The sequence below is a fragment of the Melanotaenia boesemani genome, chromosome 7 (assembly GCF_017639745.1).
Source record: "Melanotaenia boesemani isolate fMelBoe1 chromosome 7, fMelBoe1.pri, whole genome shotgun sequence".
In the NCBI taxonomy this organism is placed as follows: Eukaryota; Metazoa; Chordata; class Actinopteri; order Atheriniformes; family Melanotaeniidae; genus Melanotaenia; species Melanotaenia boesemani.
Window position 1 is genome coordinate 27,768,659 of NC_055688.1, and position 23,451 is coordinate 27,792,109.

At 42.5% G+C, this 23,451-nt stretch overlaps 3 protein-coding genes across 6 annotated transcripts; 1 reads left to right on the forward strand and 2 right to left on the reverse strand.

The window, feature by feature from the left end:
• Positions 1-342: 342 nt before the first annotated feature.
• c1qtnf2 (C1q and TNF related 2) lies at positions 343-4,277 on the reverse strand. Of its 2 annotated transcripts, XM_041990487.1 has the most exons (4): positions 4,144-4,277; positions 3,801-3,817; positions 3,560-3,704; positions 343-1,311 (listed from the first exon to the last, which is right to left on the reverse strand). In XM_041990487.1, exons 1-4 carry the CDS (start codon positions 4,202-4,204, stop codon positions 671-673), a joined length of 864 nt encoding a protein of 287 aa, XP_041846421.1. In that variant the 5' UTR covers positions 4,205-4,277; the 3' UTR covers positions 343-670. The 2 variants fall into 2 exon arrangements, with proteins under 2 accessions (XP_041846421.1, XP_041846420.1); XM_041990486.1 differs by having other exon boundaries at positions 346-1,311; positions 3,560-3,817.
• Positions 4,278-13,715: 9,438 nt separating this feature from the next.
• LOC121642613 lies at positions 13,716-16,392 on the forward strand. 2 transcript variants are annotated; one of them, XM_041989378.1, is made up of 4 exons: positions 13,716-13,846; positions 13,941-14,528; positions 15,090-15,207; positions 15,296-16,392. In XM_041989378.1, the coding sequence occupies exons 2-4, from the start codon at positions 13,966-13,968 to the stop codon at positions 16,043-16,045; spliced, it is 1,431 nt and encodes a 476-aa protein (XP_041845312.1). In that variant the 5' UTR covers positions 13,716-13,846; positions 13,941-13,965; the 3' UTR covers positions 16,046-16,392. The 2 variants fall into 2 exon arrangements, with proteins under 2 accessions (XP_041845312.1, XP_041845313.1); XM_041989379.1 differs by having other exon boundaries at positions 13,716-13,838.
• Positions 16,393-17,418: 1,026 nt separating this feature from the next.
• slu7 (SLU7 homolog, splicing factor) lies at positions 17,419-22,929 on the reverse strand. Of its 2 annotated transcripts, none has more exons than XM_041989786.1 (15): positions 22,776-22,929; positions 22,350-22,513; positions 22,092-22,245; positions 21,929-22,009; positions 21,636-21,800; positions 20,704-20,769; positions 20,473-20,604; positions 20,170-20,267; positions 20,011-20,078; positions 19,095-19,234; positions 18,571-18,732; positions 18,390-18,491; positions 18,205-18,285; positions 17,997-18,116; positions 17,419-17,913 (listed from the first exon to the last, which is right to left on the reverse strand). In XM_041989786.1, the coding sequence occupies exons 2-15, from the start codon at positions 22,511-22,513 to the stop codon at positions 17,734-17,736; spliced, it is 1,713 nt and encodes a 570-aa protein (XP_041845720.1). In that variant the 5' UTR covers positions 22,776-22,929; the 3' UTR covers positions 17,419-17,733. The 2 variants fall into 2 exon arrangements, with proteins under 2 accessions (XP_041845720.1, XP_041845719.1); XM_041989785.1 differs by having other exon boundaries at positions 20,473-20,607.
• Positions 22,930-23,451: the final 522 nt, after the last annotated feature.

Here is a 23,451-nt window from a genome sequence, read left to right on the forward strand (position 1 = left end):
AGAGCCAACAATGGCATACTTTTTATTTCTATCTATATTATATTATATTATATTATATTATATTATATTATATTATATTATATTATATTATATTATATTATATTATATTATATTATATTATATTATAAATAAAACCCAACATTTCAGAACTAATGAATTTGAAAAACATATAGCATAAAAAAGATCAAATTTACTCCACCTTCACTGATACTAATCTTGCTGATCTGATCATACTTAAGCATTTTTCTTCTGTACAAATTTAAATGTCTCACATAAACCCTCATGAATAAAAAAAATCATACATTTCATTGATTTTAGTTAAAAGTTTGCATCTCTTAGAAAACAAACAAAATACTTTAAAACATAGAAGATGGCATTGTGCTGATCTCATTAACATCATTGAAAAAAACAAATATGATTAATGCAGCTACTTTTTAAGTTAGTATTTAAATATTATATTTATTATATTATAAAAGTAAGGACAAAACTGCAGCCACAACACCTTTGTTTAGTATGAAAGCTTTATGGCGTGATTTCCCTCTTATTTTCTTTCTCTATGCGCCCCCTGGTGTCAAAATCTGTATAACAACTAGAATTCATTCATGCCCAGCATTGTGGAGCTCTCATCTTCATGCGTAATAAAGTCAGTTAAGAATACAGGTGTAGAATATTAACTGTCAGACTGAGTGTTTGCTTTTCTATCCTCCTCATTGAGAAACTCCTGGTCAGCGTAAATAAGAAAACCAGTAAAGGTGCTGTCTGTCCAGAATGGGTCAAAGAAGAGTCCATTCTGTTCAGAGTAGAAAATCTGCAGCCAGACCTGATCTGACTGCTTCAGGTGAAGAACAGTGGAACCAGAAGCTACATCATGGTTCCCTGTGTTGGCATCAAAGGTCTTGATCTTATACTGTCCATTGTGCACCAGCCCAATGGCCAAGTGCTTATTGGCCAGTGTGATATCATAGGTGAAGTAATAGACCCCAGGAATTGCACAGACAAACTTCCCACTGCTGGCATTGTAGTGATCCCCTTCATTTAGCAAGATCCGGCTGAAGCGGATGGGCAATCGCTCTTTTGGATAACTCTTTGTCACAGCCACAGAGAAGGCTGATCGGGCTGTGCTGCCACAGTTACAGCCACCAGGAGCTCCCTGCTGGCCGTTGTCACCCAGTTCTCCTTTTTGCCCCTTTTTTCCAGCCACACCTTGTGGTCCACGTAGGCCCCTCAGACCCCGAGGTCCTGCCTTCCCTATAACACCTTCTCTGCCCTTCACACCAGATTTGCCTGGGTTCCCAGGTCTCCCTGGATCACCTAGGACACACACATAAATGTAAAGTCAAGGTGATGTAAAAACCTAAACAGACAGGACAAGTGGATGGATAACATTCCATGCAAAAGTTTGGGCACTTGTTGTTTTTAAACGCAGATGTTTTGGCACCTTGGCAAATGTAAAACTCAACAAACCTGGTCTTATTTAATAATGATGATTGGAATCAACTGACAGAACTACAAAAACATAAGAACTTTTTTTGACTCTTTAAACTTGTGGTAATGCTCAGCAACCACAGGCTTCTCAATACAGCTCACAGAACATGTAAGAATTTAGTTAACTGATGCCTACAAGTGGGAAGAAATTTTTAAAAGAGATCATAGCTCTGTTGGTGTACAAATCCCACCATTTGCAATATCATTAAGAAATACCTGTGTAAATTTGACTTTGGAAGTCAAGACAAGATCAGGAAGAGTAGGGGTAAACATAAGGAAGACAAGACCAGAGAGAGTTAAGAAATAAAAGAGATTGCATTAAACTGAGCTTTGAATTAAAAAAGGAGAGCATTTGATAAAAAGAACAGCATACTTACTGGTAAGCACATGGCGAAATCATGTTCTTTTTTTTTTTCTTTTTTTTTTTTTTGCACAGGAAACACTGCGCAGATAACAAAAAGAACACTCGCCACTAAATATCAGCAACACCTCCATGCAAATGTCATGTAGTTAGCCTGAAAAATTAAACTAAAAGTAAGTTGTTTTAAATACCCAAATCATAACCCAAATCATAAACTACAGAAGTTTCATACATGTGGAAATACAAGCTGCAGCCTTTAAGAACATGTGCTTACAGTCTTCTTATTTAAAAATGAAACATTTCAACTCACAACCTGTGGGCAAATTGTTAACATTCTGTGCATGCAATAAAGCCTAAGCCTAAGAAAGTCTCAGAACTTATTGTGAGTTGAACTGAATTGAAGAGTGGGTGAAATTTAAAGATGCCAAAGTAGCAGAAAGAGTTTGAAAGTTGTGATTTTACTTTAGGGAAGGTTACTAAGAACTGACTTCCTTTTCATTAAACAATAATTAACCTTTCTCTATGTTTTAGTTCAATTTAAAAAAAGAGAGATAACTTAGTATTAAAGGACGGACAATTTTCCACCATGTCAGTTGACTTCAAGAGTTGTGTTTTATAGTACTGTGTCAAGATAAATCTGTGCAAATGAATTCCTCTGCATATAAACCTTGGATTTAGAAAAAATATGCCCCCCTGCAATACAAAATGTGTTCAGGAAAAGCTACGGAAAGATGATGGAGCCTGGTGCATTCCTGCTTCCAACATCTCCAGACCCCAGGCTGTTCAAGCATCCATCATACACATCAGAATGAAAATGATCCACAAAGGCAGCAGCCTCGCAACTCACCAAAAGGATCAACAGCCTCTGTCCCTGTACTACCCACTACAGGACACCCCCAATGTGATCAGTAAAGAACATAATGAAAATCCTTGTACGAAAACCATACTGAGTCTGTGAGAGTCAAGAGAAGTGATGTTCTGCCTTCTGTGGAAAATAGAGATGTGACATTCATGAAAGAATCGATTCTTTTGAACGGCTCTTTTAAATGAACGATGGGAATCGATTCACAGCTGTGAGCCGTTCATTTGCGAGCCATTCTTTATTTATACAAATTTTTGACACTGCCTTCATCAAATCAAATCAAACTTTATTTATAAAGCGCTTTCATGTCATAGGCAGCACAAAGTTCTTTACATGATTAAAAACATAAGAATAAAAACACTCACAGTAGCACAGTTGAGTCAAATGAAAATAAAATAAATAACATGTGACATCATAGACGCCTGATGTCCAACACGCTCCATTCATGTGAAGCATCTATGGGCAGAGAGTATTGTTTGGAAACAAATACTGTGAGTTCTATCCAAAACATTTACTAGAATTTGCACTGATTGCTCAGGTTTATCCTTTATATCTATATTTTTCCTATAATTTTTTACACTTGTATAGTAGATTTCATATAGGTACATATTTTCATTGTTTGTCCTTCTTATATATTGTGAAATTTTGTAAGATATTGTGAGAACGAGCCAGTCTTTTGAATGGCTCTTTAAAAGGAACGGCTCCTCAAGATCCGGCTCCCTTCAAAGAGCCATAAATCCCATCTCTAGTGGAAAATTTGAAAACCTAGAAAAATTCAAAGTCATGAAATATCAACTTATATATCAAAAGCAATATTAAATTTTATATATTATATAAAAACAAACAGATACCTCTATCTCCTTTTTCTCCCTTTTCTCCATCTTTTCCATCTGGACCATCCAACCCTGGGGGACCCATTGGTCCCATGGTCCCAGGTGGTCCAGGGACTCCTGGGATCCCTGCAGGCCCCTCTGGCCCCGGCAGACTACAGACCAACTGGGAAGAGTGGATGGTAAAATTACGAGCTCTCTTGATTGAAGGATTTGTTGACTCAGCAACAACAGTTGACAACAAACAAACTATCAGACACACCTGGTGCATGGTGGAAGCTGCAAAAGTGTAACAAAAGAAGACAAAGTATTTGTTCAGTATATGACGTATCATTTGGCTACTGCATTATAAGACGACGCAAAACAAGAAGATAAATCTGCCATAGATGTTCCAGAAACAGAGAATGGGGGTAGAATGCACACTTACATGCATTTACCCCTGGAATAACATGAAACTAAGGCGGCTACCTAAAACCTTCTGGTCACTATTAATGTTTTAAACCAGTGCTTTATGAGAAATACAGTGCATTTACCATTAAAAGGTCAAATCAAAGTTTAACAAATGGAGTTAATCAGTGGCTATAAAATGCAAAGAAACAACTCACCAGTTGAGAATAGTTTACTGCTGGGTGTTTTTCTGTTCTGTCTGTGCTCTTTATTCTGCATGAAGCTGTGCACAAACTTCCCTACATGTTTTTCCAGAAAACGAGTGAGACAATATTCAAGACCAGCTTTGCGAAGAAATGCACAGCCCTAAGAATGACACTCCTAAACATCCGCCCCATTTATGCAGCTGCTGGGCTAAAAAATGTTTTTACCATGATGTCATCAAATTCAAGTCAGTTCAACAGTACAGCTGAAACAGTGACACATACAGGGTGTGCAGAATTATTAGGCAAGTTGTATTTTTGAGGATTAATTTTATTATTGAACAACAACTATGTTCGCAATGAACACAAAAGACTCATAAATATCAAAGCTGAATATTTTTGGAAGTTGGAGTGGGGCACTTTTTAGTTTTAGTATCTTAGGAGGATATCTATGTGTGCAGGTGACTATTACTGTGCATAATTATTAGGCAACTTAACAAAAACCAAATATATACCCATTTCACTTATTTATTTCACCAGGGAAACCAATATAACAACTCAAAATTTACAAATATACATTTCTGGCATTCAAAAACAAAACAAAAAGAAATCAGTGACCAATATAACCACCTTTCTTTGGAAGGACACTCAAAAGCCTGCCATCCATAGATTCCGTCAGTGTCTTGATCTGTTCACGATCAACATTGCTTGCAGCAGCAACCACAGCCTCCCAGACACTGTTCAGAGAGGTGTACTGTTTTCCCTCCCTGTAGATCTCACATTTGATGAGGGACCACAGGTTCTCTATGGGGTTAAGATCAGGTGAACAAGGAGGCCATGTCATTGTTTTTTTCTTCTTTTAGACCTTTTCTGGCCAGCCACGCAGTGGAGTACTTGGATGCGTGTGATGGAGCACTGTCCTGCATGAAAATCATGTTTTTCTTGAATGATGCTGACTTCTTCCTGTACCACTGCTTGAAGAAGGTGTCTTCCAGAAATTGGCAGTAGGACTGGGAGTTGAGCTTGACTCCATCCTCAACCCGAAAAGGTCCCACAAGCTCATCTTTGATGATACCAGCCCATACCAGTACCCCACCTCCACCTTGCTGGCATCTGAGTCGGAGTGGAGCTCTCTGCCCTGTACTGATCCAGCCACGGGCCCATCCATCTGGTCCATCAAGACTCACTCTCATTTCATCAGTCCATAAAACCTTAGAAAATCCGTCTTATGATATTTCTTGGCCCAGTCTTGACGTTTTATCTTGTGTGTCTTGTTCAGTGGTGGTCGTTTTTCAGCCTTCCTTACCTTGGCCATGTCTCTGAGTATTGCACACTTTGTGCTTCTTGGCACTCCAGTGATGTTGCAGCTCTGAAATATGGCAAAACTGGTGGCCAATGGCATCTTGGCAGCTTCACGCTTGATTTTCCTCAGTTCATGGGCAGTTATTTTGCGCCTTGTTTTTTCAACACGCTTCTTGCGACCCTGTTGACTATTTTGAATGAAACGTTTGATTGTTCGATGATCACGCCTCAAAAGCTTGGCAATTTTAAGAGTGCTGTATCCCTCTGCAAGACATCTCACTATTTTTGACTTTTCAGAGTCAAATCTCTCTTCTGACCCATTTTGCCAAAGGAATGGAAGTTGCCTAATAATTATGCACACCTGATATAGGGTGTTGATGTCATTAGACCACACCCCTTCTCATTACAGAGATGCACATCACCTGATATGCTTAACTGGTAGTAGGCTTTCAAGCCTGTACCGGTTGGAGTAGGACAACATGCATAAAGAGGATGATGTGGTCAAAATACTCATTTGCCTAATAATTCTGCACACAGTGTATTCAGACACACAGACCATGAAATGCTAAGATTAAATACCAGATGTGTTAAATAAAACTCTACAAGTTACATTTTGGAAGCTACATGTACAAAATCAACATGTGGTCTGTAGCAGTGTATAAAAAGTATAATGAATGTTACCAAATGTTAGTGTTTATGACCGTGAGCCCAATAAACACATTGCAGCTGTTGCTTGAGGTGGTGACTTGTGTTTATAAAACGACTGTGATCCCCTTTACCAGGAACAGAAATTATATCATAGGCTATTATTTTGCATCTGTATTCTCAGAATACTGTTTATTCATATTTAATATTATTATTAAATTTGAAATCATGTAACATGCATATATATCAATAAGGTCAACATTAGCCAGTGACAGCACTGCATGTTAATTCGTGAAGCAATTCCAGCTCAGAATGGACACAAACATCTAGCTTCCTTAGTAATTATATCAAGAGAAAATATGCCAGGAATACTGACAAAATACTTGTCTATCATATGCTTCTTTTATCTGTCATCCAGTTACTTCATACTTTGAAATAACTGTTAAAAAAGAATTAGGAAAATTATTTTCCTTTTTTGTCGTGTACCTTCTAATAATTAGGTTTTACTTTCACGTGAAATCTGAGTATGCACAACAGCATTCAAAAGTATGCTCCCTTTATTTAGAACAAACTCCTATTCATTTAATATTTCAAATAATTTCAAACTGTAAATCAACCATTTTTCCATTCAAAGATTTTATGGCCCTTCCTTTCCAATGGTGTTTATGTACGGAACGTTATATAGAACTTCCGGTTTCCAGTGAGCCAGCGTAAGAGTGCGGGCGCGAGTGTGACGTCTTAAGGTTGCGACGTTTTTTTGTTGTTGGTGATTGCTGGGGAATAAACGGAGTGTGTTGTCCAACTCCAAATTAGTGTATGTTCCCGGGTTTTTGTCCATAGCAGGGTAACTTTAGAAGCCCCGTACCACTCGCAACGCTACATTGGTGGCCAGTGTTGGGAAAGTTACTTCCCAAGTGTAATATATTTCACATTACCAGTTACTTTCAATTTTAAGTAATACATTTCTTTACAATATTACTCTCTGTATAAAGTAATAAGTAACATATTACTTTTCAGTTACTTTTCACCAAAATAAGCATTTAGGGACAAGGCATTACGCAATGAAGGTGCGCAATATTTTGTCATGGTGAATAGTTCTCATTTAAATGTAGTTCCTCATTATTATAGTATGTGTGTGGCAACAAAGTCTAATGAGGTTGCATCAGAAAGTAGTTGTTAATATGAACTGCTGAATTACAATAATGTAATGATATGGAAGAATTAAACGACATGATGTGATACAAACTCTTGTTCTACACCTCATTTATTTGCTTGGCATTATGAAGTGCGGCCAACAAAGATTTAACAAAAAAATTACATTTCCATGAAATGAAATATCTTAATAGTTGAATCTATTCCAAAAATAAAGTGCACTTCAAGATTGAGGTCTAACAGTCACCAGACAGGATATGTTTTCTAATTAAGTATTTTAAAACCTGAGCAATATCCTGCCCTGAAATAGCAGTAATGAAAAAGAGCATTACAACAGCATAAATAACAAATCACTTTAAACATTTCAAAATGAGGCTCATTTCTGTCCCACAAAGACTTTTCAAAGAACATTTTATAAGAGCCGATTAATACAACAACAAAGCCTTAACAGACTAAATATACAGCCAAACAAAAGCTGATAATTAAGAAAACAACAACTGAAGGCATTTAGCCTTGACCTTAGCATAAGGCTCTATAGAACTATTCCTTACTACTAAAGTATTTGTTATAGCGCAACAGGACAAGCTTCTGAAAGCGTTCATCACCCAGACGGTTTCGCTTTGGGGTGAGCACAAGTCCTCCTACACTGAAAAGTTGCCATCATTCCTCGTCCTTTTCTTCTTCTTCTTCTGTTAATTTAAAGCCGCCGCCCTCGTCTTCTTCTTCTTCCTCTTCTTCTTCTTCTTCTACTTCATATTTATTTTCGGCTGTTGCGCGATGGTTGTTTTATTATTTATTTGTCTGATGTTTATACTGACAGTTGGGATTGTAACGCATTACCGGACTCATTTACTGTAATAATATTACCAAAATATAGTTAGTAACGCGTTGTATTACTTCGTTACTGCCAAACGTAGTATATTAGAGTAACGAGTTACCTTTGTAACGCGTTACCCCCAACACTGTTGGTGGCAGCGGTAACTGGAGTGAGTCCTGGCTTTTGGAGCAGTTTTCTCTTTTGACAATTACTGAACTTTCTAGTCGGTCCTGCTAGCCGGCTAGCTATACATGTGTAAATTGGAGCGGCATGTTTAGAGTGAAGCGCGACAGTACGGACTGGGACATGGATGAGGATTATTTCGGACGTACTGCTACATGGACTGATGGCGTGAGTGGTCTGAGAGTTGAGCTCCCGCCACCGTTTCGTGGAGAAGGTGAGAAACCGTTTGCTACGCGAGTGAAGCAATTTGAGGCCGCGGTCTGTGCCCAGACGAGGGGGACTAGAGGTGGGAAGTAAGCTGCTGTCTTGGGGAATCTGCTACCTACGAGGCTGGATGGCGCGGCTTTCCTGTTGTGGGACAGTCTGCCGCCGGATGTCCAATGTGACTATGAACGAGTGAAAGAGAGGTTGAAGGACGCCTTTGGACAAAAACAGTTCCTCTTATACTTCCAGACATGCATCTCTGCACGTCCCCGTCAGCCAAAAAAGAGTTTGGAGGTCTATGCAGCTGACATCTCCAGGCTCGTGGCTGAGGCTTTTCCTGACTATGACAGAGCTGCCAGGGATGTGAGACTTTTAGACGTTTTCTTGCTGGGCTCGACCCTGCCCTCCAGGCTAAGTGCCACGAGCAGGGGGCGACTGACGTGGAGGAGGCATTGACTATAGCAGGCCGCTGTGAATGGGCCAGGCAGGCTCTGAAGGCTGGGTTGCCCTTCCCCAACCCACATCCTGCTGTTGTGGCCGCCCTCAATCCAGCACCGCCTAGTGTCGTGGACTGTAATGCTGACGCCACGGAGAAGCTTGTTCACGCTGTGGAGAGACTCACCTCACGGATGGACAATTTACAAACAGAGGTGAGGGATTTGAGAGCACAAGCCCGTGGGACTGAGTGTGGTGGTCGTGGCTCCCCTTTTCCTGGGACTCATCAGCGGAGCCCGGGGAAGCGCAGAGAGCAACGGCGTGCCTGTCACTGCGATTGTGGTGGGTTTGGATGCAGGTCCGCCTCCAGAGACTTCCGGACGGATGTCCACGCGAGAGGCCGGTCCCCACAACGCAGGCTTCAGGGCGGATACGGTGACGCAGAATGGTCTCCACGAGAGCTGGGGGACCCCGCGACACCGTTGCTGGCTTCTCGCCACGCCAGCTGGATGGCGAGGATCCTAGGGGGCCATACTTTGAGGAGGAACGTCAGCCACGGTGGGGAGTGAGTGTTTCTATCTCCCTCACGCCGATCCCCATCACCATCCCACACAGACAGGAACGGGGAAAACTTCCAGTAGCTGGCATCGAGACCCGGATGCCAGTGTCTCCACCACAGGGTCACAATGACAACTCTGCGGTGACTCAAAACCCACAGAGGGACTGTTCGGTGGGTGAGTCCCAGGCCACAGCCTATGTTAAAGGACTGGTAGAGAGCATTGATGTGACTGTGTTGATTGACTCTAGCTCTAATGTTTCTTTGATTTCTGAGGAGTTCAGAATGTTCCAGCTTTGCGTAAACGTGTTTTGAATACACAGTATATGTATGCACGTGCAGTGAATGGACAGTTACTGGACATGTTAGGTACTGTGGTCCTTCCAATACAGTTGGGGGGCAGGTCTTATGAACAAACTGTACATGTTGTGCGGGGGCCACACAGACTATTTTGCTAGGTTTTATTTCATGCGGCAGACTCATGCAGTTTTTGGATGTGGGTCGTGTGCTCCTCTGCATTGGTAATGTTAACATTCCTCTCTTGCAGGTTACAGATTTTATTCCAAAATGTTGTAACATCTCTATGTCTACTGATGCTACTGTTCCGCCCTCCAGTGAAATGATTGTCCCTGTTCAGGTGGAGCCCCTCCCATAGTGCAGGCCCAATTATGACTCTTACCTGGGCTATTTAGAGCCTGAAGTGCGTGACAGCATGGGCCTGGTGGTTGCACGCACCGTGGCACCAGTGAGGAATGGATGCACTGTGGCACGGCTGCTCAACCCAACCAACCAGGAGCTGCGACTGCGCCCGGGCTCTCACCTGGGTGTATTTCATCATGTGAATGAATGTGACATACTCACCCCTGCTGAGACTTTTGGCCCTTCACAGGTGGATGCCCCCTCACCTGATGTGACTGATTGTCCGCTGTCTGATGATCAGAGGCAGCAGCTGCAAGCCTTGCTGGGGAAGCATCAGGGGGTGTTCAGCCCAGTGTGGGGTGGAACAGGCAACCCTGCTCTGATCAAACACCGCATTCAAACTGGTGGACATCCCCCAATAAAGCAACGGACCTACTGCACTTCCCCCGACAAGCGGAGGGAAATAAACAGGCAGGTCCACCACCTTTTGGAGGATGGCATCATTGAGGAGAGCTGCAGCCCTTGGTCCTCTCCTGTGGTTCTTGTGAGGAAGAAGGATAATACATGGAGATTTTGTGTGGACTATAGGGGTCTTAATGCTGTGACAATAAAGGACTCCCACCCGCTGCCGCGGGTTGATGATACACTGGACGCCCTAGCAGGGGCCACCTGGTTCAGCACCCTGGACTTTTCCAATGGTTACTGGCAGGTGGAGGTGGCTCCGGAGGACCGCGAAAAGACTGCTTTCACCACTGGGCAGGGCCTCTACCAGTTCAGATCCATGCCCATGGGGCTCACAAATGCGCCGGCAACATTCCAGCGGGTTATGGAGCTGGTGTTAAAGGGGCTGCCGTGGCACATCTGCATGGTATATCTTGACGATATATTGATTTACAGCAGGTCATTCGGGGACCATCTTTCGGCTCTGGGGGAGGTCTTCCCCCGAATTGGAGCAGCGGGGCTGCGGCTGAATGCCAGGAAGTGCCACCTGGCCCGAGACCATGTGGTGTTCCTTGGGCACATCATCTCTGCTGAGGGACTTCGCCCGGACCCCAAAAACACAAGCAAGGTCAAGTCATGGCCTGTGCCAAGGTCTGCTACTGAGGTGCGTGCCTTCCTGGGTCTCTGTTCCTACTATAGAAGGTTTGTAAGGAGTTTTGCCCAGCGAGCAGCCCCCCTCAGTTACCTCACAGGCAAGGACGTTCCATTTCAGTGGACTGCAGATTGCCAGGGGGCGTTTGAGTTCCTGCGGGATGCCCTCTGTGCAAAACCCATTATGAGTCACCCAGACTTCACCCACCCTAGAAAGGGTGGTGGCTTATGCCAGTCATTCCCTCACAGCAGCTGAACGACGATGGTCTACATATGACAGGGAGCTGTGGGCGATAGTGTGGACTGTTCGTCATTTCAGACACTATTTGGGTCTTTGCCCATTCACCATTGTTACTGATCACCGGCCGTTGTTGGGCCTACGACGGCTTCCCATTGACAATGACAGAACGGGGCGCCGCAGCCGCAGCCGCTGGGCCCTGAAACTGGACCCTTATGACTGGGTGATTGTGCACAAGAGTGGGAGTCAACACACTAACGCGGATGCTCTTTCACACAGACCCGACCTCGGAGCGGAGTTGGTGGACGATCATGCCCCTGCTGCTGCTCATGCTCTTGTGCACACAGGTACCCAAACAGGTATAGACAGTTGCCCCAGCACCGTGTGCGCCATAGAGACTCCCACCCCCACCCCAGCCCCTACAGCGGATCCGAGTTCAGGCCCCGGCCCCCAAGCTTGTGTAGACCGGGCCTTAATCTACACTCTGTCACACAATGGCTTCAGTGTCAGGGAACTCCAGCAGAGTGACACTGACATTGGACAGGTGTTGGCCTGGCTGGAGGAGGGTCAGAAACCCCCAAGGTGGAGGTTAAGGGATGCTGGTCGGGGTTTGAGGAGACTTTGGCATGAGTTTCCCCGGCTGGTCTTCATTGACGGACTGTTGTGCAGGGTTGTGTGGCTGTCTGATGGGGGGCGAACTACACAAGTTGTGGTTCCTGCTGTCCTGGTTCCTGAGGTCCTCAGACATCTGCATGGCACACCTTTGACAGCTCATCTTGCTTTTGAACGAGTCTTGGCTCGTGCAAGGGGCGTGTGTTATTGGCCGACCATGTACAGTGATGTCAAAGCTTGGTGTGATCGGTGTTATGCCTGTCAACGGAGGAAGTCCCCGGTGCCTCGACATCATGCCCCTATGAGGACCTCGCAGGCAGAGATGCCCTTCCAACGTGTTGCAGCCGACATACTTGAGTTGCCGGTCACTTCTAAGGGCAACAGGTATTTCACAAAGTTTGTTAACCTGTATGCCATCACTGACCAAAAAGCCACCACAGTTGCTGAGTGTCTCTTTCAGAAATACATCCTGGAGCATGGTGTGATGGAGACGCTGCACACGGATATGGGCAGACAGTTTGAATCAGATGTGGTGAAATGTTTGTGTGGGAAGCTGGGTGTGAAAAAGACTCATACCACACCATACAACCCTAAGTCTGATGGTATGGTGGAAAGGTTTAATAGAACACTTATTGACCAGTTGGCTAAAACACTTTTGTCATGTGAGGGGGAGTGGGACTCTTTCCTGTCACAGGTTGCTTTTGCCTACAACACCAGTGTGCACTCCAGCACTGGGTTCACACCATACTTCCTCACACATAGCAGGGAGGCCCGGACACCGGTGGATGTGGTGCTGGGGCCTCTGGTGCATGGCAGGCCTGTGGATGGGTCCCCTGAGGATTTTGCTTGTTCCCTCCTCAGGCGCCTAGACACTGCTTTCTGGCAGACAAGAGACAACAACCTTGGGGCAGGCAGACAGCAAAAGGCTTACTGTGACACCAAGTTGAGGCACGAACCTTATGAGGTCGGGGACCTTGTGTGGTTAAATGATCCCACAGAGAGCCATTGTAAACTGGCTCCCCACTGGAAGGGACCTTACTTGGTGCAACAACGGCTGGACAGGGATGATGAGGTTGGGGTCACTTATCAGATTAGTTGCCCATTTGGGGAGGAGGCCCCTCTTCAGACCGTCCATTATGATAGGCAGCGGCGCTACAATCTGCCTGTCTCTTTTCCTTTGGGGGGCCTGTCTGGTAGCCCCCTCTCCCCTTCCCCGCCTGCTGCTCTACAGGGGCATTCTGCCATGCCCAGTAGCCCTGTGGGTGTTTTTCCCTTTGGCGAGTGCATGGACTGTGATGCTCGTCCTGGTTCAGGTGTTAGTGATTCCCCTGAGCAGGCTGTTGCCCTGCCGCAGTTCTCCCGGGTTGGTAGGTCCTCACGGCCCCCTGGCCGCTTTAAGGACTATATCATGGAGTGACTGTACATGTTCGTTGACTCCCTGTGTGTTATGTAAGGGGGGGGTATTTATGTTTGCACTTCTTTGGTTATGTGTTACCTAGGCTGTGTTTTGCAGTTTATTGTTTGATTGCCTTGTGCCATGTTTAGGCTGTATGTGTTGTGTTTTACATGCACATCTTTTTTTTCTTTTTTTTCTCCCCATGAGTTGTGCTTCCTTGTGTGTTGTGAAATGGGGACATTTCCTTATGCAAGGGGGGACGCATGTAAGAGTGCGGGCGCGAGTGTGACGTCTTAAGGTTGCGACGTTTTTTTGTTGTTGGTGATTGCTGGGGAATAAACGGAGTGTGTTGTCCAGCTCCAAAATAGTGTATGTTCCCGGGTTTTTGTCCATAAAAGAGTAACTTTAGAAGCCCCGTACCACTCGCAACGCTACACCAGTAAGAGCGTTTCCGGTTACGTCAATGGGTGGCGTTGTGGTGGTATATTGCTACACTGAGGTAAACAAAGGAATGAGATATTGCTTATAATCGAGACGGCAGATAGTATAGTATAGTATAGTATGAGATGAAACCGTCTTACAAGTTTCAGCGGCGTGAAGGTTCGACAGCTGAACACTGCTGTGTTCCTTTGTGTACCTCGTCAGCTAAATATAATTCGACAGTAAGTTTTCACACATTTCCCTCGGATGATCAACTCAGAAAGAGATGGGTTGTGAACATTAGGAGGGAAAACTTCATCATCTCTCACCACACACGTGTCTGCAGTCGACACTTTACAGCTCAGGACGTCAAAGAGCCGACTGAGGAAGGACGGAGGAGGAGGCTGAAACCCGGTGCCGTTCCGGTTTTATTTCATTGGAACAACTATTATCTCGATGAAAGAAGACTTGGTGTATGGGAACGTGTAGCTAGAGAGGACAATATGGAAACTGGGGAAGCAGTTTGTGCCCACGATCACGACTACTGTGTCGGTCCGGAGCCTGCCTTTGTGGACAATGTACTGGAGGAAAACCAGAGACTGCGAGAGGAAGTCGCTCAGCTGAGGCAGCATCTGGAGCAAAAGTCCCTCTCACGTTTTGGGATACAGCGATTTGTTGGTTCCGACGTGGACATTCGGTTTTTCACCAGGTATGTGCATTTGCTAGCTATTTTATTCTTTTAAACCATGAATATATATGGAGCCCCTCTAGTGGAAAAAAGATAACCGATTGTTTTGTTATTGGCTTTCCTGTCGCGAGTTCCATCTCTTGTTTGTTTATGATTCAGTTCGCCTGAGAAAGAGGAAACTAGCAGGATGTTAACGCTAAACAATAGATGCCTGTTTCAATTAGATAGTTTGTTTGCATTTATTTCGTGACATAACTTGAAGTTTGCTGGATCTTCAGCTGAAGAACCTGCTGGTCATGAAACAGATGGATTAGATTCAGTTATCTGCTGAGTAAGGAGAAAACAAAGGGTTGTCGTCTAATAATCTCTGAATAGGCAGGTTCACCTTTTAGAGACCATGAATGTGAAAATTAACATATTCTGAAATACAAATAAATACAGGACCCCCGTGTAACAGGTGGGAGAAAGGGTTTATACTTCAGATATGCAGGTGTGGGTGTAGTTCATCAAGCACAATAGAAATTACAGATTTACACAGCATGGGGAGGCATTTGTGAAATCTATTTTTTTTTTTTTTTCCAGGTTTGCATCTTATGACCACCTGATGCGGTTTTGGCAGGTCATTCAGCCATCACTGAAGTACATGATCCAAGTGACCAGGTCAACCACTGATGACGCTGCAGGACAGAGTACTCCTATGGTAGGCTCATTATATTTGCAATTATGTGATTTCCAAAACAGAGTATGTGGCTACAGCCAACCCATTTAACTAATCTTGTGTTTCACAGGGACAGGCTCTACAACCAATAGATGAAATGTTCCTGTTCCTGAATTACCTTGCCCTTGGACTGAAGCAGACAGACCTGGCTGACCGCTATCAAATCCACCAGTCTACTGTGAGCAGAATAATTCTCGTGTGGAGTAATTTTTTGCTTTCTGTCCTGGGTGCACAGAGAATCTGGATGACACCAGAGAAGATAAGAGAGTACCTACCTTTAGAGTTCAGAGACTATGCTGACACCACTGTGATCCTGGACTGCACAGAGCTGAGGTGCCAAACCCCCTCTTCTCCCTTACTACAGAGTGAGGTCTACTCAAACAAGTCCCACTGTACCCTGAAAGGAATGATTGGCATAGCACCCCATGGTCCAGTGACCTTTGTTTCCCCCCTCTATGCTGGTTCAATCAGTGACAAGCAGCTGTTTGTGGAATCGGGACTTTCCAGGCTTCTCCGTCCAGACTCTGCGATCATGGTCGACAGAAGCTTCCTGATTGACAACTGTGTTCCCTGCAAGGTGTATAGACCTGCATTTCTGTCGGGAAGACCTCAGATGCCTGAAAACGAGGTTAAGGAAACACAGACAATCGCACACCTCAGGGTGCATGTGAAGCGTGTAATTAAAAGATTGAAAGAACACAAGTTATTCGAAACAGTCATCCCTTTGAATATGTTTAGTAATATCAATCAACTGTACATTGTTGCATGTCTCCTCTTGAATTATGAAAATCACCCCCAGGTTAAAGCTTGGGCAAAGTAGAACGATCAACTCTGACAAGTAATTACTGTAGTATAATTACAGTCATTGGTGTGATATTGTTATTGCTTTTCTAAACAATGTTGATGCAGTAAAATAAAGGTTGTGTCACAGCCTTCGTCTGGGACACAAAAACAGTGGAATTTTAATAGATTTGTGGGGTTTTTTTAAGCAGTGTAAGAGTCATAAAATTTTCATACCAAAGCATGAGCAGATAAATGTAAAATTGATCAGGCTTTTCTTTGATTTCTCTTAAAACGCCATCATCCCTATAAATTATGTAAATGAACAGGTCATCCTCAGCCTAGACTACCAAGTCGCACCATTCAGATCTGCCTAATAAAAGCTGCCGCTGCACCTGCCAATAGCAGGCGTGTGATTTTTTAACTGGAGCATGTCATTGGAGACTGTGAGTTTAAGTGCAGTCAACATAGCTTCTGACATTAGGACACTTCACCTCTACCAGTCCAAATGCAGGTTTAACTCTTGGGTCATTGACTTTTATAAGCTGAGAGTTGAGTATTTTGTATCATAACTGTGGGAGCCCATATGCAAGTTCTGGTTAAAGTTATTATGGTAAAGATTTGATGCATGTTTTCAGATTATTTAACAAATGGATGTTTAATTTGAGCTAAAAATTAAGAAAACTTTTAAATGCTTTATTACTTCTAAGGACAGTCAGGCTTGCATGTATGGAGGACAGCCACATATTTTTTTTTAAACTCTTTCTCACACTGAATTTCTTAGAATTATGTTTTATTTTTTATACTCCGGAGAACTAATGTACCAACGTTTTCTAAATCTGAAAGATCTTTTAGTTTTTTGTTACAAGTGACACGTGGACAACAGCAAGGGATTAGAGCAGGGTTACTCAATTCGGTCCTATGAGGGCCACAATCCAGCAGGTTTTCCATGTATCCCTGCACCAACACACCTGAGTCAAATTAGGTGGCTCTAACAGCCAATCAGGTTCTATACAATGACTCATTAATTTGACTCAGGTGTGTTGGTGCAGGGATACATGGAAAACCTGCTGGATTGCGGCCCTCATAGGGCCGAATTGAGTAGCCCTGGATTAGAGCATCAAACTAAGGCTTTGTGAAAAAGATACAGTAACCTGACCTGCCACACTTAAGAGTAGAATATTTATTCTTAAGCTGTTCACACTGCTTGTTAGTTTGGTATCGTGTACTGTGTACTCACTGCACTGTGCCTTGCTCCCGTGCCTGTTAACTTGCTGTGTGCTTCAGGAACAACAGACTGTGTTGTGACATTTGTGAGCCGGAAGTGATGAGGCTGGCTTATCATAACCAGGAAGGGACTGTGCATAGCCCTAACTGCTGTGATGTTTTTTGGAAAAGATTATTTTTCCACAATGAATTCAGACAAAGTTTATTGTAAAAATGCATACATCACTACAGTAGTAGCAGTGAAAGGAATTACTGTGAAGAGGGAACAGAGGAAACTGCAAATAAGAGCAAAACAAAACAAGAATCACTTTGCAAAGAAAATCTTTGCAAAATGCTGTATATTGCTTCTCTAACATTTGTACACAAAACACAGCACTGGTATAAGTTTACAAGATCAAAACTGAGTTTTATGTGTCAAGATTTTTTTTTTCCAAACCGAGCAGCTGCTCTAGTCGAGTTCATGCAGGGAGATGAAAGGAATCATCAGAGATTAAGACGGGGTCACTGCCCCAGGAAGGAAGCCATGGGATCATCTGGCCTGGTGCGTTTCATACGGAAGGCTTCCAGCTCCTCTTCAGTGGGTGCCTTTACTTCCTGCAGGCTGTTGTAAGGCCTCTTTCTCTCATCTAACTGCATTATTGCTTCTACATGCTTCACCCACTTGTCCTCTGCTTCAAGAGCCTGCATGTAAGTATATAAGAGGTCAGTCAGAGAATGTGAACCAGCTTTATTTATAAAAAAAATAAATAAATATAAACTTTTACCTTCTTCAGCTTCTCTTTCTTCTTCTCTTCATCCTCTGAGTCACTGCTGTCTGAGTTGTGCTTCTTGTTCTTTTTGTTCTTCTTTTTCTTCTTCTTGTCTTTCATCTTATCTCTATGCATCTGGAGATTCAAAACAGTTATATAATGAACCTCTACCCATTATACTGACTTTCAATAGCTGCTGTTAAGTCTACTTAGTATCACTTACTTCCAGCAGAGACTTGGGCTGTTCTTCTTGTTCTTCTGGCTCTTTTAGTCCTTCTTCAAATGGAACACAGTCTGTGTTGTTCTGCAGAACAGTAGAAAGCAGTGTGGGTTAAAAAGCTTTATAGAGGAAACTTTCACTCTGTGTATTAAACAAGTCCTTTAAACAATCCCAGAACATGTACTTACAATTTTAATTCCAGCCTCTCCTGTGCAGTAACTCTTCTTCACCATGGAGTGACAACACTTGTATCCCCAGAAGCCATCCTTCCAGTAGGAGCCCCATATACACTATAGAAGAGCAAGTATAACAAATGAAGATAAACACAGAATAAAACATTCACAGAAGCTATTTCTAAGTTGTACTTACAGTGTGGTTATTGATAAGCACATCTTCCTCATACTTGGAGCGGGCGACAGCCTTGTCAAGTCCTTTCAGTACAGCACCATGACGAGAATACTCCACGTAATCCTCCGTCTGAGCCAACAGCAACTCCCGTGGTGGTGCATCCAGGTGCTCTTGACCTCCATACTGATTGCCACAGGAAAAGCAAAAACTCAAGACAGTAAACTAACAAGCGAGTAAGACTATTTAAGGTTCCTGATTTAGGTTAAATTAAATTAAGCTTTAAAAATTACAGAACTTTGAGGTACAAACAGTGAGAAGTGTAATACAGTTACTCTAAAATACTTCTCATTGATTGCTGTGTGACTCACAAACAAATCAAGATATCTCAAAAATTCATAAAATATGCAAGCAATTATCTATAAAGAAACTGAAATGAGACATGAGAAAGTGCAGGGAAACACAGTCTTTTTGGCCAAACACAAAAAACTTAATAGAAGAATAAAACACTCAGGGACCTCATCTTGTTGAAAATGTCAGCTATGTACCTTCTCCAAGATCCCTTCCCTCTGTTCCTCTTTAAAGTCCTCCTTCTTGACTTTGAAGGAGCGGTGAAGCAGCTCAAGCTTGGTGGGGTCGGCCTGAAGATGGACCTCAGAGCCCCTCTCATAAGCCTCCCAGGCAAACACTGTAACAAGATCATGACAAACATACAGTTAATGGTGCGCATTTACTGTATTTCTTCAAATGTGTGGCCTCCAGAGCTGAAAAAGCTAAAGCACCTCCATATGAAGCTGACTCATCCCCCCTTAAGTTTCTGCTGTTAACATTAAACTTCCTATAAGCCTGTCAAATTAAAACATTTTAGCTGACAAAACCCCAATATGTCTAAATAACCATTTATACATTTCTTACATAGCTGTGTTTATTCTAATGGCTGCCTTCTACCTATTCAACTATGCCGTCACACTCACATACAGATTTACACTCATTGTGTGCTCCCTTTCTCCACGTCTGACAGCAAATATAATTTTTGTGTTCCTACTTATGATGTGAAATAAGACAAACAACTACAAACTTATGATCAATGACTTGTCTAATACATTCCAGCAATAATTTGAAGTCTAGGTGATAACTAGCCAAGGCAGAAGGATTTTTATCTCTAACTGTAGTAATTACTGTTAAAGAGTGATAAGTGAGCATAATTTCTTTCATGAAATACACCCCTTCATCATTTAATATGGGTGCAACTGTTGCTTATTCAGTTATTGTCACACAGCTCTTAAACTGAACCCCAGAGCATGTGGTATTTTTAAAGCACCAACATACAATTTAATATGTAGAAGAAAAAAAAAATAAATAAAAAAAATAAAACACATGATCCCATTTTTAATATCTACAAATCGCTGTGTCCAAAACTATAAGGAGGTGGTCAGGTTCTGAAGAGAAATATTAGCAACTTACACTGTGTTTGTGCCATGGTGATTGTGTCCCCAGAATAGCGCACAAAGTTGTCTCCAGCATACCCCACTCTGTGACAAAGCAGTTTAAATGACTTTGGTTTAAACCAGAGAGAGAAGATTTATTCAAAAAAGAAAACAATAAGGAATAACAGCAGCTTACTCATCAGGGTTCATGCCAGTGTTGGAATATGGGTTCTCTCTCATAGCTCGGGTTTTCGGATCATAGTAAGCTGAATTTGGATCCAGATTTCTCAGATACTGTGACAAACAGAAACAAAATGTTCTTAATGTTTCAGTTTTTAACAGTCCCTAACATCTCACTTCAGGGGTCATGGGATCAACATCAACAGCAGACATACAAACATATCTACTGCATTTGTTTTACTCTACAAACACCCAGCCATTATCAATAAAAGTTAAACCAAGATTAACACAACTGCTTATTATTAGTTCTGCTTCGTACTTTTGCTGTGTCTTCTCTGATACGCAGATTCCTGACAGTGATTCGTCTCTTAGAGTCAAAGTTCTGACCAGGCATGTCAATGTCATCTGCGTATTTGTCTTCATCTTCATCCTCACTGTTGTGTTCCCGCTCCTGCTAAGAAATTATCAAATTAATTCCATTATGGTCATGAACATGTCTCTGCAATTAGATAATAATGCAGCTCTCATTCATTGTATCATTGAAACTTACAGTTGGGTCTAGTTTCCCTGAGGCCAATTCATCTTGAAGTTTCTGGGCTTTCAGAGTCCTTTTGGCCTGGGAATAAAAAAAATAAATAAAAAATAGATGGGTTAATAAATGAATAGATAGACAGACATACATAATAATCAGTCATGCAATAAACTAGACCATGTTTGGACCTAAATAATACAGCCTTTTAAGATACTAGGAAATACCTGTTTCTTAGCAAGTGATCTCTCGGTATATTTTCACTATTTTCATATGAAGTTTAAAAAAAAAATCAACATCTGTTCTGTCTACATGTTGTCCACACTTCAGTTTGTTAGCCATGACTTTGAAAGAATTAAGGATTTTACTTTGCCAGATAAACATTTAAAGTTAATATCTGTACATAAAGAGGGTGTACAAGATAACTAATTAATTTTCCCATCCATCCATCCATTCAATCAATGCCATCAAGGCATTCCCCAAACAAAAAAGGGATTTATAATCCCTACTGGTGATCTGGTACTGCTTGCAGTCAACTCCCAATTGGATGTGACTGAAAAACCTCCAAAGAGAGGCAACCAGGAGGCATCCTGATCAGACGCGAAAACTACCTCAGCTGACTCTTTTCGTTGCAGAGAGGAAGCTCTTCTACAAGTCCCCACCCACAGAATCCTGGGATCTTTGGCCCATTGCTGAAGTTGAGCAAATCACATCTCTCCAGCTTTTGCTCCAACTCACCAAACCTCGTGATCAAGGTCCCAAGATACCCAAACTTCTCTGCTTGAGGCAAAGACTAATCCCTGACCCAGAAGGAGTACTGTTTTAAACTAGCCGCAAGGTGTTCCAGTGCATACTGAATAGCAATGCTTAAAAAAAAAGCCAACAGATTTCTATTTTTTCCTCATTTTAAAACAAACAGTTCAACCAGCTCTATCCACTAGTGGATTACTTACCAGATCTACTTTGGCATACTCCTCAACAATGCGCTGATGCTCCTCAGGGTCATATCCATTCCAACGATCGCGTTTTCCATCATAGTCCAATGCAAGCTGTATCTGACTATGTTCATCTGGAGCTATGCCTGTTCCTGTGAATTTTGCCCCAACTTTTCTGGGTCGCTAACAGAACAAAAAGTGAAAATCAGATGTAGCATAGTTTATATAATAGTACATTCATTATCTAAATGGTAGAAAAATGTGAAATGTAAACTTGACTGCAAGGAGAACGATTACATAAATTATATTACCTCCAAACAGTCTTTCTTTTTGTGTGTCATGGCCCCACAGTTTTCACAAGCTCCTTTACGGTATTTAGTAATAACTGAATTCTAAATGGAGACAAAAGTTAAGCTTTAAACTTCCACATTAATTTATCAGGACCATATGAAATACAATATGATTCATCCTTGCCTCTTGCACTCCTCTCTTGTACCAGTCCCCAATGGCTGAGTACTGTGCCTCTTTTTCAGACTGTGGCCTCTGATGCTTTAGTGTTGGTTTTTTAGATGGATCAATGTACCATGGCACTGATGAAATATACTGTGGGATATGAGGGTTAATGTCCCTGAAAAGAAACACAACAACGACTGTTAAAACTAAGTGTACAGCTGACAACATTCAACTCAGCGTAGTGTGTACGGTGGAGGCACCATGTCAATATGAACTTACTTTCCCTCCTCGTCCACCTCAGCTGGAGCGTTTCCCAGTTTCCTCTGCTCTTCCAGCTCCTTCTTCTTCCTCCAATCCTCCCTTGTCATCTTTTTGGGCTCGTCCAGACCCACGATCCCCTCTGAGCCAGTGCTGGTCGGCTCGGTCAAGGCGGGATCTGCCATCTGACAAGTACCTCAATAATACATCAATACTTTCAACACATACGGACATGCTCAGGAGAGGGAGAGAAAAATCCTCTCCAGGATATATTCATACTGTGCTACGACTTCAGTTCACTGAAATGTGATTACATTTTACTGAAAATGTCTTACATCGTACAAAAACTTAAATAACATACTCGGTTTTTATTAGGAATGTTAGCAAACCTGCTCACCACCTGAAATTTTCTAAATTTCTTATAAATTGAATTCACTCAGTGGTTACCTTGACAAGATCAAACGGACTATATAACGGCTGGTATTTTCTTCTTCAGACGCTAAAAAATGCTAAGTATCGTGCCTTCTTTATGGTTGATGGTTGTGTTTTGATTAAAACGCTGTCGACGCCATCTTACTTTAGCAACAGCTACGTCACTTCCTTTCTTTTTGGGTGGTGGAGTTACTTCCGGAAGCAGTGACATCTAGCGGCGCTCACCCAATTTAACCCTGTTCTCTACTTAACACTTCTACAAAAAATACCCATCTTGGTCCCTGAAGCATCAATTTGTCCTGTTGACATTAATCCCTCAGTTGTCTCTCACGTTTTGTGCTTACATACAGTTTTGTTGAACCCTTAATCTATGTATGAGCTGAAAATAGACAAAGATATTCTTAGTTTTTAATTACAAAAGCCCTACTGGATGACCTTCTAGGGACCCAAACTAAGACATTGAATTCTCTCTGTGCTTATGATTTGTTTGATGGCAGACATTAATTATGTACATTCCTCAAGATGCCATTGTCCTGCAGCACCCTGAGGCTGAGAAACCACAATTCCCCATTTTATTTTCCCCATCCCAGGGCACCACATTACAAGCCAGCAAGTTGATACCAACATACTGGTTGTTTGGACGAGCACCATGGCTGATTCAGTAAAGAAATGGCAGAGGTCATTATCGGAG